Genomic DNA, 20,826 nt, shown 5'->3' on the forward strand with positions numbered 1-20,826 from the left:
AAAGTTCGACAGCTTATTCTATCAGCAGTCCATTCCAGCATGCGCTAAGCAAGAGTGTGGTAGTGTGATGGTTTCCGCTACATCATCATCTACTCCGCACACGGATCAATATAAAGAAAAGAGTGTGTTATGTGATCATGTTTGTAAGGTACACAGCACTGCGAGAGATCTTTTTGTTAACACAAATCTGCACCTACAGGTGTGTTCATGACGTGATCAGTCAAACAGCCATCCAGTCATGGCACTGTGGTGGTGCGCCAAGGTCGCCCGCAGCCTGGCTACAGCATGGTTTTCCCTGCTCCTCTCATCACTGCTGTGGCAAATGGTAAAAAAATGTATAGAGGCCCATTTGTCTTCTGAATTTCTACATTTTCCTGATATCACTCTATGGATTTCTTCCTTTAAACTTCCTCTAGATCATTCCTGTCCACACCGTCCCATCCTGCCCCCGGAGCTGCAGCTGTCCAGGTGTCAGAGAGGTCCACTGTACGTTCAGACACCTCACCAGCATACCAAAAACTCTTCCTAAGGACACAGAGCGGCTGAACCTGGGGTAAGATCCCACACATACTAAGATACAATTACCAAATGTCAGTCCAAGGGGAAGAAAACTAAACACATGAAGCGGACACATGTGTGGAATGCCGTGGTCTTGTTTTCTTTCTGTAACTAATGATCGAGCTGCCTCGCAAACAAAGTCATGATAAATATTTACAATTGTTTTAATGACATTAATCTTAAAGAGAAATTACAATCAAGAAGAAGGATTATTGCTTGCCAAGCATCTTATCAACCTGCCATATCAACTAAAGAAACCCCAGGCAGCAAGTGGCCCTGGTGCATTTAATATGACAACATTTGCCTTAAGCCCAGAAGATAAGGGCTTAGCACCAGCATGTGGTACTAGAGCAGTGGTTCTTAACCTTGTTGGAGGTACCGAACCCCACCAGTTTCATATGCGCATTCACTGAACCCCTCTTCAGTGAAAAATAAAATATGTTTTTATTCAAATTCAAGACATAGATATGTTTTCTATTGGTGCACAAAATGAGCCGTGCATGTCACGGTGGAGGCTCTGCCGAACCCCTGAGACCGACTCACCGAACCCCTAGGGTTCGATCGAACCCAGGTTAAGAACCCCTGTACTAGAGTAAATCTCCTAATAGCTTCCATGTGGGAATTATGGATAGAGCTTTCACTGCCCTGCAGCACAGTAGGAAAAAAAAAATCACGCAGCCACTGTTTTGTATGTAACAAAACAGTGGCTGTTTTGTTACATTGTCTAATTGTCTAATTATCTTGGCTCCAAACAATACATATCCATCTATCAAACTGCTTGGCAAACAGCACTACTGTCCACAGGAGGCGTTTGGGTGTGAGGCTCTGTTTTGGGAAAAACTTTCACTGCATTTCATGAGTGTAGTTTACTTACTTTTCATAGATTATTCTATTTATGATACTTTAACTCATTATATGCATCCTAATATAAGTACTTCAGGGGGGAAGTGGTCCACTAAGCACCATGCAGTGCCAACCTGCAGTTCACAGGAGGCAAACAGTTTCCATATGGGCTCCTGTTCTGTGTGAAAAGCTATCACGCCGCTGCAGCTGAATCCAAGCATAATGCATGTTTTACACTGCAGGGACAGTTACTGAAGAAATTAGAGTAAGACAAATAAAATATTAACATGAAGTTACACCCTTCAGCAAAAACATTTTCACATCTGTAACAATATTGCACATAATATAATGTTGTACAAGGTGCAATCAAAAGTGTCCAGGAAAATCTTACCTGATTCAACTGTAGCACAGCAGAGATGCTGTAAGAGCTGTGTCTTTAGCTATGTACACCAAGGCAGTTTGTAGGTTTCCATGTTTTCTGTTTTGACAGAGAATCGTAGGTTATAAATCACATCAATTAAGGCTTAGAAATGGACTTAACCTTGTTAATGTGATTGGTAACACCTGTGTTTGCCTATAATTTAAAGCAAAGGTTACATCATGTACGTAGCCATCAAGCCGTTAAAAAGAAAAAAAACTGCTGGAAAGAATAAAAACAGTTTTCTACAGAGTATCGGACCTTCTGAGGCTCACGTTAGCTTAGTTTTATAAGCTGCTAGTCAACAACTAAAATTAAAAAGGCTTTTTTCATCTGCTGTATGTCCATCTGAAGTGAACCCAGCGTTTCTGAAGTTCCCAAAAATCCTGTTTATCTTCTTTAAATGGTAATTATTTTATTAGTCATGCCTCAATTATTCTCCTCTGTGGATTAATTCATTCAGTCATTCCTCTTATACTTCTGGGTGGGATATGCATACTTGATGCATTGTACGAAGGCCTGATTTAAGACCCTTTCACATAGGGAATGGCATGCACTGCGCTGACCGCTAGCTGGAGCGAACGGACCAAAAATTGTTGTGCGTTCTGCCTGAAAGCGTTGGCACTGTCTCTGCTAGTGAAGAGTGTGTTGTTTCTGCAACAGTCCTTTCCTCCCGAGGTCCCTGTGCCCAGGTGGACTTGATCTCAACAGCTCTGGACTTCACTGATCCGATGTGTACTTACATTTCTACGGTGGTGCACGTCGGATTACATCGCAGGTGTTTACTGTCTGATGATGAAATTTATGTTCCATAGAGTAAAGTGGACCCTAGGGGGCTCGTAGTTTAATCAAGGCTTTAACCACTACGTGTTTGATGTTTCACTAGGAAGCTTAGTGCGACCAGCAGCCATGCTTACACCTGAACTCTTGACAATAATGTCTACAGTCATTTGTCTGAACTGTTGTCACCATCGGACAAAGATGCAAACTGTCCCATTCCAAAATAAACTCCATTTAGTTTAAGAGACCATTTTAGGAGCTGCCTGGGTAGAGCATAGAGGCCACATGTCTTTCACTTGTTGATTGTAAAAATTCAGAGGACCAATGACTTGTGCTTTTCTTACATGGGCTCAGTCAGACATTATAAGATGTACTCGGACGCTCGCATGGCAGCGTTTGTTTAACGTTCACTCAGACTAAATCGGACATGCGTGTTCCTACAGCTACAGCTCTCCAAAGTGAAGCCAAGAAACACTCAGGGCTATGATGAGAGAGCGAAAGCTTACGATTCCATACTGACTCCTGATGACGTTGTGTGTGGCGGCGGCGTCTATCGTATTAGGAACAAAGGGAATTTCGGCAGGACATTGCACAGAGAATACATTTGGAAGGGGACCACGAGCCTTTAGGGAACAAACAGATTTAAAACCTTCCAATGACGGGACCACCCTGAAAATAGGGTGGAGGGATTTTAACTCTAAATGTTCACACCAGACATGTTTGGGTGTTTTATTTAGACTCTTGGGCCTGTTTCCTTTAGTGTAGGTTTAGAGACATGCAGTTTGAATTCAAAAGAAAACTGCGGGTCTCCACTGTCTTTCAAAGGAACTGTTCAGTAAATGGCCTGGAGGATGGTATGGACCGCCTACAGCACAGGGGACTGCTGTAGCACATGGGGATTTAAAGTTGTAAGGAGATGGAGGCTGACTTCTAAACAACAAGTAGTCTAACATGCTTGAGGTCAAAGGAGCTTGCAAAGAAAAAAACATGCTTGAGACTCGTATAGTCAATGTGGGGCTGAGGATGTAGCTGTTTCTGATAAATGTTGACATGAATGAATGTATGGACAAAAGTGCATGGCCACATACACGCTACACTTAAAGGAGCTGCTCGGCCATGAAGCACCAGCGCAGTTTTTGTGCTGATGATGATGCCAGAAGACGTTTTGAGAAGGTGTGCAGAGTGGATTTATTTATTTTCTTTATTTATTTTTTTACTCTGGAACTGTTAGAAATAATAGAAATAATATCTTAGAAAACGGTGCCTACTTTCTGAACATGTTAGGCTACTTCCTGTTCCACATTGGTGCTGTTTTAGATGTTTGTAAAGAAGATAAATCACTTGAATCTACACATGCGTTTCCTCTGATTTAAAAATAGGAAAGCTTTAAGGAGGAAAAAACCATTGTGGGTCAAAGTCTGTCTGAACACTCTCGGTCACCATTCATTCTTTCCACTTGTCAGTCCTTCAAGCATTTTCCTTTTATCTGAAAGGTCACATTTACACACATAGATCGCTGAATATTGTTGCCTTCTTCGCCTTATGCCATAACAGTACCTGGTGCTGTTTGTTTTCTCTAACAGATATAACAGCCTGACGGAGGTGGAGGGGTCTGAATTCAGGTCACTGCGGCAGCTAGAAATGCTCATGTTGCATGGCAACGACATTAACACGGTTCATCCTGGAGCTTTTTACAGCCTGAGATCACTACAGGTACAGTTTGTCTCTTTGTATACATCACATTCATATCTTGACTCTGTTTATTGCAGTTGGTATAAACAGAAGGAACTGCTGCTTTTATCAAAATAAAAAGTCAAAACTCACTGGACTCATCTCTAAAAACTCGCGATAACCAGTGTGGCACTTTTCATTTGTGTCAAAGTGTTTGCATGTGTTGCTTTCTGATGCGCTGCCTCAGAACCACTGCGGGAGAAATTTGTGAATAAAACAAACTTGATTAGGTAATAAGTGGAAACTTCATTCAACAGCCAAGTTTACTTCTGCATCACACTCTGTAGATCAGATGGTTTTTCTCTTTCTACCAGTGACATTACATGTTTTTTATGGAAACACAGATTACAATGAAGAAATGATAAGTGTAAAAGAAATGAACACCAATGGCATACAGTGTATGCACAGAGTTCAATCTTCTCCTGTGTAAACCACATATAAGCCAGTAATTAGCTGTTCTTTGATTGCTTGACTAAAGTTGCAGTGAGTCCTGTTGGGTCCAGATGGATCCGATCAACGCCTAAATTAGCTTGTTAAACACACCAGTGATCCATGCAATTACATCAGAATTAAAAATGAGAGACTCTGGACTTTATTACTGCACATTAGACAGGTAGAATGAGGCTCAACTGCAACTGCCTGATTACTCTTGTGCCGTAGCAACATCACATGCCAACTAAAGACTGCAGCAATCTTTGAAAATGTCTTTCAGTTTGGTGCTTCTGTCTTTTCATAGTTCTCTCATTCACTATTTTACAGATCTTGAAGCTGAGTTACAACAAGCTAACGTCAATAAATCCTGGTTTGTTCGAGGGTCTTGTCGGTTTGATTCGTCTCCATTTGGACCACAACCTTATAGACTTTATAGAGCCATACTCCTTTTCTGGCCTGACCTCCCTAAAACTCCTGCAGCTGGAGGGGAATGTTCTCAAAGAGGTCCACCCGCATACCTTCATAACAGTGTCAGTACTAGGACACTTTTGGACCTCAGGACTCAAGTAAGACATCGAGAAATTTATCTGAAACTAACTTAAGGTTATTGAGTTTGTACCTAATTATCCAAGCCGTTCAAAATATGGTTCACAGTGTAGCTCTCTACTAGGAAACCTTGTGCCCTGGCATTCATTTAGAAACTGGAATGGCTCAAAGAACCTGACAAACAAACGTAAACTCTGTGCAGTTCTCCTTTGAGCACTGCATACTTATGCTATAAGGCAACACAGCACAAAGGAAATTATTACAACCATGTGTAATGAATTTGCTATCGTGTTGCCTATTAAATGGTTGCCATGAAGACCGGGTCTGTAACCAGTTTAAGTCAGCTGCTGTCTTCATGATGCCTCAAGATGGCAATGAAATGAAAATTAATGGAGTCGGTCTGCTATCAGTTTGTACTGTAATTGACTTGAGTTTGTAATTCCATGCAGTCTGTTTCTGATAATATAGTGATTAGATGTAAATATAATTTTAAAATAAATAAATAAAAATAAATGACCATCTGCATTTGCAGAAATTTACATCAACTTGAATTCAAAGACTGGAACTGGAACCATAATAATCTAAAACTGAAATTCTTCCAGAAGTAGTGACATAGCTGCTGTCATTTAACTGTAAAAGGATTTAGGTGTTCAGAAATCTTGAGTTAAGTCGCTTCTAACAGATGACCCGTGCAGCCACCTTCCATTAAAAGTGGTCGGTCAGACCAGTTGGTCACCACAGCTACTGAAAACTGGCTGCTAAATATCAAAAAATGCAATGAAATCACCAGGCAACAGCAGATTTCACCTGATTGTAAGGAGGCTGCCATCCTATTTTTTATTTATTTCTTTTTTGGTTTGCATGGTGCCACCAGAGAAATGCTAATGTCCCATATTAGCCAGCTGATGGTTGTGAGAGCAAACCCAGACTCATGCCTTAACAAACTGGAGCTGTGTTTTTGTCGTGTGTTTTGGATTGCGTAATCCTGAAGTAGGCAGAGAGATGTACTGTTTTAGTTTAAGCAACATAATGTCTGATTACAAGTGAAATTTTTGTGTTTTTATGTGTTGAATATAAGAAGACACTTTTTAGAGGACTTTAGCTCCCAGTGCAACTGATAATAGCCCCCAAAATGATTGTTTCAGTTAATGTATGCTTACTCTCAGACCAATCACATATGTGTTGCTCAGAAATTCCTCTTAGAGTGTAGCAACCTTCAAACAGAAGCTAAACAGGACCCCAAAAACAGTGTTTAAAGAGTTTCGATAGTTCCTAAAATTCTTGCATTGTGGATCTAGGATAGGATGGGATACACAGGTAATGTAATACATGTGTTTCCTTTCAATATGTGCAATGTACTCAACAATCTTTCCAGTCCCCATCACTCTGAAGACCCTTTAACAAAGACACCGTGTAAATGTTTTTGTCTCAGACACTTACATCTATCAGACAATCTGTTGGAGCAGTTACCTGCCGGAGCTCTGCAGACAGCTCCCAGACTTGAGCTCCTCTCGTTACATGGTAATCCTTGGACCTGCGACTGTCAGCTCCACTGGTTGATGGAATGGAGCTCCACACATGAAGGTATGAAAGCATAACCCTAGCCCTATTTCATCACATGAGCACTTTAAAAGCCTGGAAACATAGCATGCTCTTTTATTATCATTAAATATTTTTTATGGTACATGCACTTTCTCTAATTCATTGTAATTTCACTATTTCCCCTTGTTTTCCTATCATCTCTAATATTTTCCCTTATATCTTCTCAATGCCTTACTTTTCCCTCCAAACTTTTTTTCCCTCACATCCTTCCAGGAGTAATAAAGTGTAAGAAGGAACGTGGATCCAAAGACATATGCCCACAGTGTTCCTCACCTCAGCACCTGAATGGGACCCTTTTTCTCGGGTTAACTCCAGACAAGCTTACATGTGAACGACCGGCTCTTCGTTCCCCTCTTAAAAAGTGGGACAATCCAGTGTGGGCTGAATCAGAAGCAGAGCCTGACGCTCCATACACTCGGGACTTTGAAAAACCTTTAGGTCATTTGACCATTGTTCTCTCAGATAGCCATGGAAACAGTGCTCATGTGGCATGTGATGTTCGCCATCCTGGAGACAGTTCACCTATGACGTGGGCGGCAAATCCACGTTCACCTAGGGACTTATCTGTCAATGTATCACTGGTGACTGCTATTGAATGCGAGATTGATCGAGAGAAATTGCAAAATCTGTGGCAACTGGTTGCGTATTACTACGAAAGCCCTGCAATTTTGGAGAGAGGTCATCAGAGGGGAAATGCAAGTAGAGTAACCTATCAGTACACACAAGCTGTGAATGAGAACTCTCCATATTTCACAGAACTTAAAGGGTATTTGGTAGCAGAACCCTCATGGCTGCTTCAACCCAGAGTCACTTTGAGGCTTAATAGAAAGCAGACAACGACCAAGAAACTGGTGATGGATTTCACTACTTTAATTACAAAGGACATCAACATCCACAGGGCTGAAGATGACAGTGACTTTGCGTCTTCCTGGGCACTAATTCGCAGAGGGACAGCAGGACGCGTTCAGACTGCTCTTGAAGGATCAAAGGTTAACTTAGAGTGCAGTGTCATTGCATCTGATCCACAGGTGAAAATGGAGTGGATGCTTCCAGATTTGTCCATTGTGGAGGATGTAACTGATAAAATACACATTTCTGAAAATGGGCAGCTTGTGATTTTGAATGCCACACTGTCTGACTCCGGTGTCTACCACTGTATTGTCAGAACTAAAGCCGGTGTGGACTTGATGCCCTTGAGACTAACCATCAAAGAGCGCTCACTGAGTCCAACAGCTTTCAATGGTGAGAAAATTACAGTTGAGAGAGGGAACACTTTCTCTCTTCCTTGTGAGGTGACCTCGGCTCATCCCAGTCACACTATATGGTATCTACCCAGAAATCAAGTTCTTCTTCCCACACAACAGACAAGAAGAGCAGAAGTGATGGAGAATGGGACGTTGGTTGTAAGAAGACTGACGCTAGAAGATGCAGGGGAATATAGCTGCTTGGCCTCCAATCTGTATGGAGCTGACATGGTGACTCACATAGTGGAAGTCAGGGGAGAAAAGGCTTCTGAAAGGACTAAAGTACAAACTGAGAAAGAACATCCTATTTTGACAGTTGCTTTGGAAGAAGGAGAAGGCTCAGGGGGAGATTTTCAAGAAATTGTACGTCCTTTTTCTACACAACTCCCTGAGAAGGTGGGATCGAGGCAAAGGAATCCTAACAGTTTTTCGAAAAGGATACGAATGAAAGATTCAAAGAGAAAACCTAATAAATCCATTAAGGAGTTGGATCCAAATCGTTGGGCAGAGATACTGGCAAAAGCTAATGCAAAACCAGGTGCTGCTCTGCCCACTGAGCAGACACTTGAGGAGCCAAGCACGGTAATCATCCAACCAAGTACAGCCAAGCCTACAACTGCAGTTGCAACTATGGTTAATACTGCTGCTTATAACTTACATCACACCACTACACCTCCTGATACCAGCATTGAATTGACAGATTTTCCTATCAATGCGAAACTTAATCCTGAGGTACATTCAAACACAGGCCAGAAGGAGGATGAGAAAAAACACTCTGAAACATTAGAAAGTCAGATTCTTCAGACTGCTTCTCCCAGGACTACAGTTCCTTCTGGAATTCATCAGCCAGTCGAACAGTCAGAAAATAAGCACTTAGGAGAGGGAGGAAGAAACGTTGACTTTGTTTCTGCTGGTTCAAACAGAAGAAGGCGCCCTTACAGACGTAGAAAACCCCCAGTGAGAAGAATCCACCCACATCTTAACCCCCTCTACCATTCATCAAACAAACCCCAAACAACTCTCCCCCCAACAACAACCACCACTCCAATGACAACAACGCCCATTACAACTACCACTACTACAACTACAACAACTGTTCCAACCACAGTGGAAAGCTATGAAACCTTATCTGCTGAGTATCAGACAGAGGAAGATGAGTACTATGATGAATATAATTACAAAACTGGTGACAGTTTGGATGCTAAGGAAGATTTAAATAGTGAAATCCTTATTACAGCTCAGGAGCTGGGCATTAGCATTACCCCCTTTCCATCAGTTAAGGAGACTAATCCCCACGTAGGTCATTTGCCAGGTAGAAACCATTTACCTAATCCAAAGACAATCGTCACTCCTAAAATAAATAATTCAGCTTTACGGCCTGTTGAAGAAAAGACGAAGGATGTTGTACACTTAAAGAAACCCGAGATAAATAAAGTAGAGATGACAAAACAAACTCAAGGAAATGGCATCAACAATAAAAACCTACTTCTAAAAGCATTGGAGGAGCAAGAGAAATATCAAATAGAAACAGAAGGGAGAAAGAAAGACACAGAAAAGTTGGTTACAGAGAGCTACAATACACGAGATATCTTTAGGTCAACAACACAACCGAGATTTTACACTCGACCTTCACCAGAGAAAAAAACACTAATGCATGCAAAGTCTTCATCCTCCAACATCTTTACCTCACATTCAGCAAGTAGTGGAACCAGAGATGAGGGCACACAAAGAGAAGACAAATGGATACACAAACCAACTGTAAAGCCTCAAATGAGCAATTTCCCCGTAATGGAGCCCCTTCACCCCTGGCTTCATCAAACCAACCAGGGAAGAGGACAAACTACCACCCAGAGGGTTACATATGGAAACCAAAACAGAAACACAGGAAGGCACACTAATGTGAATCCAGGCAGGCATTTCCAGCCTCCCAGAGTCCCTCCAACCTCTAGCTGGTCTTTACACCATTATCGTCATCATCATTATCCCCTGTACCCTTCCTGGCCAGGACAAAGATCTTTACCTCATCAAAGGCAAGGTAAATAAAGTAGCATGCTATAATTGCCTTTCTAAAAAGTGTGGGTTGAACACACAACAATATTAGTTTTCTGTTATTTTCTGTAATTTTAAGCCTTATTGCAATTCATGGTTCTCATCCTAGGGTCACACCCTGCAGCTCTCCCGCACCCATGGGCTCATGGCGCATTTGTCACAAACAGACCAGAAATTACAGCTGAAACAGTCAAACCCACACCCACTGTTTCAGGAGCAGGGAATATCAGACTGACTTACTCAAACACCCACCTATCCCAGCATCATCGTCAGAATCATCATGTGGATGGCATGACCCAAACAAAAGACCAACTATTTCTAACCAGGCTGAGGAACAGATACAGACAGGTATAATGGGGGGCTTGGGGCTGGTATAGAGTTCACATGGTTTGTTTTGTCTAATTTTGTATGTAAATACTCATAAGAAAATGTCTGGCAGAGACATGCTCATATTGGACAACCTCACAAAAATAGCATAACTGTCTTAGAAGACCAAAAAATGGTACCATGCTCTTTCTGTTGCAAAGTTGTGAGGTATTGCGGGTCTATTGTGTTTTTTCACATCATTATGTTGTATTACACAAGATAAAATAATCTACCATCAAGAAAAATGTTCGTTCCCTACAGAGATGACCTTTGTTGACCAGTGTAAGGAGGTTTTTCTTCGATCATCCAAACTCCAAAGCTGAAGAGCTTTTTGCTTCTTTAAGCCCAAGGCAATGATCATATGGCTCGTAGGCTCGTAGGCTGGGAGTATGGTTCATGCTTCCTATTGCTTAATCTAATGTCTTCTGCAGCAAACTGGCCGTTGGAAATAAAATCTGTGTGAAAAAATTCTGTATCTGTTAGCTAATGCTAACAGATACAGACAGTTAGCATTAGCTCTTAAATAAAGCATTAACTACTGAAATCCGAGGTTTGACTTTTTTAAACTGAAAACAAAGCTAAATGGAAACTTAGAACTTGAATGTGTATTGAGTCCAATAGCACACATGTGGGATGATAAAGTTTCATGAAAAACTTTTTCAGTATCTGAGCTCAGTTTGGCTTCTTTCTTGTAATAGAAATTATGTTTATTTGAAAAATGTTGACATTAAAACAAAGGATCATGCTTGGTTTGTATTTTTCCAGGCACAGCTTGATCGCATTGCTCAGCTGGGGAGAATGGTTACACCCAAACCCCGCCCTAGTTACTACAATACTCCACCCCCCTTACTGCCTAAACCCAACCTTCCATCCCAACATAGACCTTACACCCCCAAACCAGCAGTGCCTACTGCCTCTTACACAAGCAACCTTCAGCCCGCAAACTCTGCTAAGCCTTCATCATCATCATCATTCTCTGGTTTCATGCCGACTCCTCTTCCCTACCATCACACCACTGCTGGGGCTTTGCATGAAGGTTGGTGGCCTGTTGGAGGTATGGTCATTTGAAAGAGCTATATTCTATTCTATTCTATTCTATTATATTATATTATATTATATTATATTATATTATATTATATTATATTATATTATAAATATTATATTATATTATATTATATTATATTATATTATATTATATTATATGTTGTTTAGAAATTAATTCTGATAATACTGATGCTTTGATTAATTTAATAGCAGGACAAATTAGCTCCCGCCGTCCTACAGCTGCACCTCCTTTCCGATGGATGTTTGAAGGTGGTGGTGGGGCTAAACCTCGCATTACCACAGTTACCACAGCAAGCGTGTCAGTGCTGGCAGAGAGCGATGTCCTCCTGCCGTGCAAAGCAACCGGGAATCCTGAACCCAATGTTGCTTGGACGAAAGTCTCAACAGGTAAGGCACAATTTACCTTATGCTCGACTTTCAGCTCTGGTCTGGTATTAAATAGGTCTGCCATTTATTTTTTTCTACTAGCAGAAATTCTTAGAAGTCTTTATGGTTTGGTCTCTCCTCAGGTGCCACTATCCCAGCTAACACCAAGCACGGTACCCGCTTTGAAGTCTTCAAAAATGGAACTTTTGTTATTAAAAACACCCAGCTTCAGGATCGAGGACAGTACCTTTGCACAGCCCAGAACAAGTTTGGATCAGATCGGATGGTCATCACCTTAGCTGTCCAAACGGAAGCACCCAAGATTCAACCACCCAAGTCCACAGAGATATCAGTCTACTTAGGAAAAAATGTGTTTCTGGACTGCCTGGCCTCTGGCAAACCACCAGCCCAGATTTCCTGGATTCTCCCAGACAAAACATTTGTTCGTGATGCCGGGACTCTTTCCACTATCCTCTCTCCAATGTCTCTGCTTCAGAATGGGACCCTTCACATTCATTCTGCTAATTTCTCCAGCAAAGGGAACTATAAATGTATTGCAAGCAATGCAGCAGGTGCAGATACAATTACTTATCATCTGCACGTAGCAGCTCTGCCTCCAAGCATAAGCGAAGAAGCACTGGATAGTGTGATCATTGCTCCAGGTATGATACAGAAGCAGAGATTTTCCAGTAATTTGAATTCACACAACAAAAAATATTGTCATCTACATTGAAAGTGTTTTTAAAGACATGGCTAAAACGTTCATAGAATCACAACACTTCTAAACCAATAAATCTCTATCCAACCAGGTAGAAGTGTCTATCTTCACTGCTCTGTGAAGGGCGAACCACCACCTGCTCTCAAGTGGACACTCCCAGCAGGTGTCCAAGTCAAACCCTCACAGTTTCTGGGACGCAGGCTGTTTGTCTTCCCAAATGGGACACTGTTCATCAAGAATGTTCTGCCATCTGATGGTGGGAGGTAAGAGATGGCCATTTCTTTTAGACGGTTTCAAAATAATTAAATAATTGTATGTATGAATGCAGCTATCTTGGCTCTATCTATTTTCATAAGTCATATAAATTGTATTAAATTCCCGTGACATAGGGATTGGCATGCAGTTTTCTTATTTATGTTCCATACAGGATTGTTTAAAATAACATTATTGATCAACCATTAGCAGGTTTTAAAAATCGTGCGTTCCAAGCAGCACAGATTTATGAGTAAACTCCAATATGGTTGTTCTTATATTCTTCTGTGACAGCTGAGTTGTTTAAAAGATGTCACTAAGCTGTGATCAGTCTCTCACAGGTATGAGTGTTTGGCCAGTAACACTGTGGGAATTGCCAAAAGAACGATCCAGCTGGATGTGAGAGCAGATTCCTCTTCCTTGTCTCGCCAACCTCCTCCTCCTCTTCCCATTCCTCCAACACACCGGCATGCTACCCCATCCCGTCAACACACCGTCTCAGCTATGTATGGTTCTGCTGTTTACCTCCATTGTCCGGAGTCTACTGACTCCACGAGAGGGACCATCTGGCAACTACCATCCAAAACGATCCTGGATCATCGATACAGGTAACTGAAATGTCCCATTTTGTGAACCAGTACAACACTAACAAAGAGATTACTCAAAATGTTTAGGTTGCCTTTAAACCAGACTGCTTTAATCTCAGTGCCTTTTCTCTCCCCCATCTGCCTCCAGTCCAGAGAGACCAATTAAAGTTTTCCGTAATGGGACCCTAAGGATTCTTCAGTTAACTGAGCTGGATGGTGGAAGTTATCTGTGTGTCTTCCAGCGACCCAATGGAGAGGACATGGAGCTTTTCCAGGTAATAACAAGTCAGAGCAATATGGGGCCAGTTCATTTTGTTGCCAACTCTTTGGAAGCTCATTAGTATCGCTTCCTTGTTGATAACTATTAATGTTCGAAAACACTGTGCCTTCCATTAAAGGTGAGGTCTGTCCTCACTGTTTTGATTTTTTAATGTGGGCTGAGTAAAGCTAAAGCAGCTGATGTGTCAGTGATGAATACTAAAATTGGATTTTCATAATCATCATTCACCAATATGTAGCTGACTGATGAGAAATATGAACCAAGGTTTGCTGTTATTTACAATAACATACTTTATGCATTTGTTTTATTAGGTTGATGTGTTAATGACCCCTCCGAAAATCGAACATGTGAGGATGGCACAGACCAGGGTCACTTTTGGGGAAAACTTCCAGGTATGTATCTGTGTGTGATAACTCTAGTATATGCCAAATCATTGAGTCCATTGTCTCAAGAAAAACAGTAATTTACTTTACCAAATGGACCATCCCCAGAAAGAACCCTGAACACTTGATTCCTAAAGTTAAGGCATCTGGTGCTCTGTTATGCTTTGAGTCCTCTTCTCCCATAAGTACGAAGAGTCGCTGCAAATCTACATCTAAATCATTGTTAGCAACATATAGATGAATATCAGCTAATGTTACATTAATTCTATGGTGGAAAAGTCTAAGGAGACATTCACACAGGATGCATTGCAAATTGCTTTGTAGCTAATTGTTGGTCACTAGCAAACACCTAGATAATACCTGAAATATTTTCCACATTGTAATATGCCAATCACCAGTATCCTCACCTTAAGGTTGAGAAATGTTTAACTCAGGTCTGACAACTTCAAGTTGCTAGTGAACTTTGTGAACATCATTGACTTTCTATGGGCTCACCATATCATTGCTAGTTGCTTCCTGTGTGGGCACCCCTATTTTATATTTAATTATTAATAATTATTCATGATTATATTCATAATCATGAATAATTATTTATATGTATTATTTCTCTCATAGCAGAATCTATACAAATAAGTATATTAAGACCAACTTTCATGTTGGTCTTAAAACATCTTTGCATAGCAGAGCAACCAATCAATCGATGTCATGAGGTGTTTTTGGTTTTTTGAGGCACAATGTGACCTAACAGTTCACTTTACTATGTGCTAGTTTTTCCTTTATATTATTTAGTTCTACTTATAAAACCAGTGGAAAGATTATCAAGCTGTTATTGAGCAGGGTCAGGATGGGTTGATGACTCAAACAGCACACTTCATGTTTCTTTTAACCATGATTCTTCCATAATACATAATTCTTCATACCCAGTTGTATAGATCAGCTGTTGGATTCATCGGTATACTTGCCTCTCCCCTACCTTCATTCTAGGTGGACTGTGTGGCAACTGGCCTACCCGATCCAGAAGTTTTCTGGAGTCTTCCAGATGGAACAATAATCAACAATGCCCTTCAGTCAGATGATAGCGGCCTTCGTAACCGCCGACATGTTATGTTTGGCAATGGAACTTTACTTCTCCAGCAGATGGGCAAAAAAGATGAGGGTGACTACACTTGTTATGCCAAGAACAAACTGGGAAAAGATGAAAGAAAAGTGAGCGTCAAAGTGGGACCAAATGCTCCGAAAATTAGATTCAAGTCACAATCACTAGTGACGATAAAACTGGGAGAATCAGCCAAACTGAGTTGTGAGGCAACTGGTGAACCTACACCTAGAATCACATGGATCTCACCACAAAAGGATGTCATGCCAGCATCATCCGACAAATTTCAGATTATGGATGGTGGAATGTTACTCGTAAAGAAAGTGACACTGTCTAGTGAAGGAATATACACATGTTTGGCACGAAATTCAGCTGGTGATGATGTAAAGAACATAAAAGTTGAAGCTGAGCCCCAGGAACCCTTTATCAATGGTGTGAAAGGGAGGAGTACCACCAAGGTTTTGGGTGTATCGTACCAAACAGCACATCTGCATTGTAGAGTGGAAGGAAAACCCGAACCAAGAGTCTGGTGGGTTACTCCTTATGGCCTCTCACTCCCAGCACCCTACCTCGGAGGTCGCTTTCAAGTCCATCAAAATGGTACCTTGGAGCTGAGGGGGTTAAGGAAAACAGATGAAGGGAGGTATATGTGTCTAGCAAAAAACAACATGGGTGAAGCCTCACTTTTGGTTGAATTTGATGTAGCATCATTAGCAGAGAAACCTACTTTTTCTGTTCCCAATATTGAGATGTTACCAATAAAGCCAGATGGAGGGGAACTGGTTCTTGAGTGCTCTGCCCGTGGCAAGCCAAACCCAGAGTTTTCATGGATACTACCCAATGGCACGTTGTTGATGCCTGGTGCTAGACTCCAGCGGTTCACCCATTATTTAGGCAATGGAACTCTGCGGATCTCTCGACCAGTTCCAGCTGATAAAGGAGTGTATCGGTGCCTAGCAAAAAATGTTGCAGGACAAGCAGAGAAACGTTATGCCCTGGAAGCTGGGAGGAAGCCAGTGATCAGAGGATCTACAGGTATGTTTGTGTTTTTTTTATCCAAAATTAATGAAACAGAAATGTCTTTTGTTATGTGTCATTCATATGTGAAAAAGAAAGAAATATATTTGTGTAATGTCCGCTGTCTTTGGACTAAGACCAGTTTTAATTATTTTCCCACTTTTTAATAGTGACTGCAAAATGTGTCCGTTTGACCAAGAGCACTTCCTCTTAAGCAGCGGTCCCCAACCCCTGGGCCATGGACCGGTACCGGGCCATGAGTCGTTTGGTACCGGGCCACGAGAGTCTCGGGTGTGCAATTTATGGTTTTCAGGGTTTTTATCATTAACTCGGTTTCCCTGGGTCTTTTCCCGTGTTGTAGTGCGTCTTATTTTGAAAGAAATATTTACGTGTTACCATAGCAACCAGAGAGCATTAAGGGGCAGAGAGGAGGATGTTACTCTCAATTATAATATTTACAAAATCCCACAGTTTTTGTCTTGGTCGTATCATTTATTTTGTTTTATTTATCCGCGGAGACCAGAGAGAGAAGTCAGTTTACCAATTATAGGCCAATATCACTGCTCCCACAGTTCTCAAAAATTTTAGAAAAGTTATTTGTTAATAGACTTGATAAATATATTGAGAAGCATAATCTCCTAAGTGATAACCAATATGGCTTTAGAGTGAAAAGGTCCACTTCGATGGCAGTGATGGAACTTGTAGAAGGGATATCTAATGCTATAGATAATAAGGAATATACTGTTGGTGTTTTTATAGACTTAAAAAAGGCGTTTGATACGATTGATCATTCTATATTAATGAATAAACTAGAGAGATATGGCATAAGAGGGTTAGCATACAAGTGGATGAAAAGTTACCTGGATGACAGATATCAATATGTCGAATTCAATAATGTAAAATCTAAGCAGTTGAAGGTAACTTGTGGTGTTCCTCAGGGCTCTGTGCTGGGCCCTAAATTATTTATATTATACATAAATGACATATGTAGCATTTCCAAACTGTTAAAATGTGTATTGTTTGCTGATGATACCACTCTGTATTGCTCAGGTAAAAACCTAGAACAGCTTCTGACTACAGCGGAAAAGGAGTTAAATATATTAAAAAACTGGTTTGATGTAAATAACTTATCATTAAATATAAAGAAAACAAAATTGATTATTTTTGGCACTAGACAAATGAAAAATGTATCTAAAATCAGGGTTAATGGAATTGAAATTGAAAGAGTGTACGAAAATAAATTTCTTGGAGTGATAATTGATGATAAGCTGAGTTGGAAGTCTCATATAAACCATGTGAAAACAAAAATGTCAAAAACCATTGCTATTCTCTATAAAACAAAGCATGTCCTGAACAAAAAATCATTATACACACTCTATCGTACTCTGTTGCTTCCATATATGACTTACTGTCTGGAGATATGGGGTAATGCATATAAAACGAACACTCTTCCTATTTTCAAGTTGCAAAAAAGAGCTATAAGAATTATAAACCAATCAAACTATATAGAACCAACTAACATTTTGTTTATTAATCTGAATACCCTGAAATTTTATGATTTAGTTGAATATAAAATGGCACAGATAATGTATAAAGCACAAAATAACTTGCTTTGCCCCAGTACTCAGAAGCTGTTCAAAGTCAGAGAGAGTCAATATGACTTAAGGGGAACAGATTTCTTTAAAAAAAAACAAGATAAGGACAAATATAAAGCAGAGATGTGTTTCTGTTAGAGGAGTTAACCTGTGGAATAGTTATGACAGTGATTTAAAAAGGTGTAGTTCATTTTCCTTGTTTAAAAATATGTTTAAAAATAGAGTATTAGAAAAATATATATATCAAGAATGAAAAGAGCAAAAACAAAAACAAAAACAAAAAACAGAAAACCTCTTGATTCTTTTGCTTTGATGTAGTTACTTACTAAGGTGGTGGTGTTTTTTCTTGTTTGTTTGTTTGTTTGTTTTGTTTTTGCTTTGTTTGCCTTCTCTCACCCCAACCGGTCGCAGCAGATAGCCGCCCCTCCCTGAGCCGGGTTCTGCCGGAGGTTTCTTCCTGTTAAAAGGGAGTTTTTCCTTCCCATTGTCGCCAAAGTGCTTGCTCATAGGGGGTCATATGATTGTTGGGCTTTTCTCTCTGTATCTATGAAGCGCCTTGAGGCGACATTTGTTGTGATTTGGCGCTATATAAATGAAATTGAATTGAATTGAATTTTATTATTTGCTTCGAGCCCTGTGTACAGGAGCTGCATGCTAAAAGATCTTTTGTTAAAAGGGTTGGCGTAATAAGCAAATGCTTCAGCCAATACCTTTTGATTAGCCTTGTCTCATGCTTTCTTGCTTTGTGGTAAATCTTTGTTCTGTCTTCACTGAGATATTTGAATGCTAATCAATAAACATATCAATCAAATCCGCAACATCTTAAAGTCCGGTCCATGAAAATATTGTCTGACATTAAACCGGTCCATGGCGCAAAAAAGGTTGGGGACCGCAGGTCTTAAAGGTTTTAGTTGTTTTGGTCTGCACCCAAGTATAATTTTTTTATAGGTTCTGCCAAAGAGTCAACGCATGTTTGTGTTATCTCAGTTCTATCGTATCATTGTATTTATTGTGTCTATCCTTTGAGCAAGAGATCATCTTACTGTTACAATTTGACTTTTTCCAGGTGGGATGAAGATCACTTATGGCCTCAATCTGAACTTGCCTTGCACTGTGGATGGCTGGCCGCAGGCATCAATCACATGGATCCTGCCCAATGGTGTTGTTTTGGACAAACCTCAAACTATTGGCCGAATATCTTTCTTTCCCAATGGTACGCTCCAGCTCAGGCAGATGGCTACCTTTGACAAAGGAACATACATTTGTAAAGCTTCCAACTCTTTCGGGTCGTCAGCACTATCCTACCCAGTCACTGTGATGGTGTTCCCTCCACAAATCACAAGTACAATGACTTCCATCACCAGAGCGAACAGGGGATCGCCCGTCATGTTAAAGTGTGTCGCAACTGGTATTCCCAAGCCAGACATTTCATGGACGTTACCTGGGCGCACCACACTGGTTCCCCACAGCCGGTACACAGTACAGGGAGGAATTCATATGACAGAGGAGGGCAGTCTGGTCATACAGAACCCTGTGCTCATGAACTCTGGTATTTACAAATGCAACGCAAAAAATGCCCTCGGAACAGATTTCAAATCGACGTACTTACAAGTTGTTTGAATTACTTTAACAATCATTTGTATTCAGAATATCTCACAGCAGTGGTCTGGATAGGATTTTTTTCCATTAGGATTTGAATATATCGTCAGTGACGAGGCAGATTTAAAGCTGGTTGACTAATGGCTTCGCTTGAGATTTCACGCACTGCAGTTTGAAAATGAACATTTATTATTTGTGAAGCGTAAATCACGTTTTTTGATTGTTTGTTTGTTTTTTGCAGACGTTTTGTTCAGTATACCTACTGACCCTACAGGTCTTTTGTCCTGTTGCAAGCACGTCTTCTCGGCATTACTCCCATAGATGTGATCTCACGTTACCCTTATAACATTATAGTTTATTAAATTTTACTTCCCTAAAAAATTGTTGCCACTTAACAGCAAGTTCTGTCAGCTGACACACCTTCATGCTTTACTTTCTGTACCCACCATCTGCATACAGTATTGCAGTTTTTTGTTTTTGGCAGATTAAAGTGTTTGTATAAAGATTCAACAGTTCATGGTACAGAAGAGTAGAGCTTACTGCAGACATCTGTAAGTCGTAGCTGTGGAGCGATCATAAAATGCTTGTTTGCTAAGTACCATACATGATAAACTTTCAATGTCTCTTTTCTATGAGGATTCAATTACCTCTTATTACTACAGTGTGTTTGAGCAAATAATTTCATGTATGTATCAATATCATTTATTCATGTTCATAATGGTGGGAAGGAATAGTTCATAGCTGGTTGTGAACTATTAACAAAATATGTAAGTACATAATTTATAAGTTAGTAATAAAATATCCAGGTTTTTGTTGTTTTTTGTTGTTTTTATTGTTCTTTTCTTCTCTGTTTGTTTTTTGTGGGTTTGCATTGTGCGTTGAACTTGCTGCAGATGGTGATTTAAATGCAGAATGACAGAGCCCTTCTTCTATATAACAATATTGCCAGTTTGCAAGCAATTGACTCCTCTATCAAAGACATGCATTGTGGGAGTTGTGGGAGTCGCCAATCTGTGTGAGATTGATTATAGTCAGTTCAAGTGGGACTTAGTTGTTTGGAGACAGGTTTCATCCCACCAGAAAACCTGTGCAATTACCTTGCAGTCAAAAGTGGTTACACAGAGGTTGCAGGTGTTGCACGCTAATCCTCTTTATGACCATCTGACCACCATTACTACTTGCAGTTAGTGGGCAACCTCCACACATGCCATAGTCCAGCACTGGTTGGTTGTTATTTTTGGAGTCTGTGAAACTCTCTGAGTCCAGGATGAGCAGAGTAGATGTTTATGTCATCCTTGG

General features: G+C 40.5%; 1 protein-coding gene across 2 annotated transcripts; it reads left to right on the top strand.

Moving 5' to 3' along the window:
• Window positions 1–227: 227 nt before the first annotated feature.
• si:ch211-159i8.4 (matrix-remodeling-associated protein 5) lies at window positions 228–20,326 on the top strand. 2 transcript variants are annotated; one of them, XM_006781879.3, is made up of 16 exons: window positions 228–325; window positions 417–553; window positions 4,183–4,312; window positions 5,090–5,328; window positions 6,741–6,892; window positions 7,124–10,189; window positions 10,313–10,551; window positions 11,335–11,623; window positions 11,824–12,021; window positions 12,144–12,662; window positions 12,810–12,981; window positions 13,312–13,578; window positions 13,706–13,832; window positions 14,149–14,229; window positions 15,205–16,351; window positions 18,995–20,326. In XM_006781879.3, exons 1-16 carry the CDS (start codon window positions 239–241, stop codon window positions 19,546–19,548), a joined length of 7,404 nt encoding a protein of 2,467 aa, XP_006781942.2. In that variant the 5' UTR covers window positions 228–238; the 3' UTR covers window positions 19,549–20,326. The 2 variants fall into 2 exon arrangements, with proteins under 2 accessions (XP_006781942.2, XP_087703799.1); XM_087847673.1 differs by having other exon boundaries at window positions 11,335–11,605.
• Window positions 20,327–20,826: the final 500 nt, after the last annotated feature.

Source organism: Neolamprologus brichardi, chromosome 2 (assembly GCF_056152115.1).
Source record: "Neolamprologus brichardi isolate AB-2024 chromosome 2, ASM5615211v1, whole genome shotgun sequence".
Taxonomy (NCBI): domain Eukaryota; kingdom Metazoa; phylum Chordata; class Actinopteri; order Cichliformes; family Cichlidae; genus Neolamprologus; species Neolamprologus brichardi.

Coding starts and splice junctions, on each gene's coding strand:
- si:ch211-159i8.4 (XM_006781879.3), top strand. CDS start 239: ATGGCACTGTGGTGGTGCGCCAAGGTCGCCCGCAGCCTGGCTACAGCA. Junction 10,190..10,312: donor TTTACCTCATCAAAGGCAAG/GTAAATAAAGTA, acceptor TTCTCATCCTAG/GGTCACACCCTGCAGCTCTC. Junction 14,230..15,204: donor CTTTTGGGGAAAACTTCCAG/GTATGTATCTGT, acceptor CCTTCATTCTAG/GTGGACTGTGTGGCAACTGG.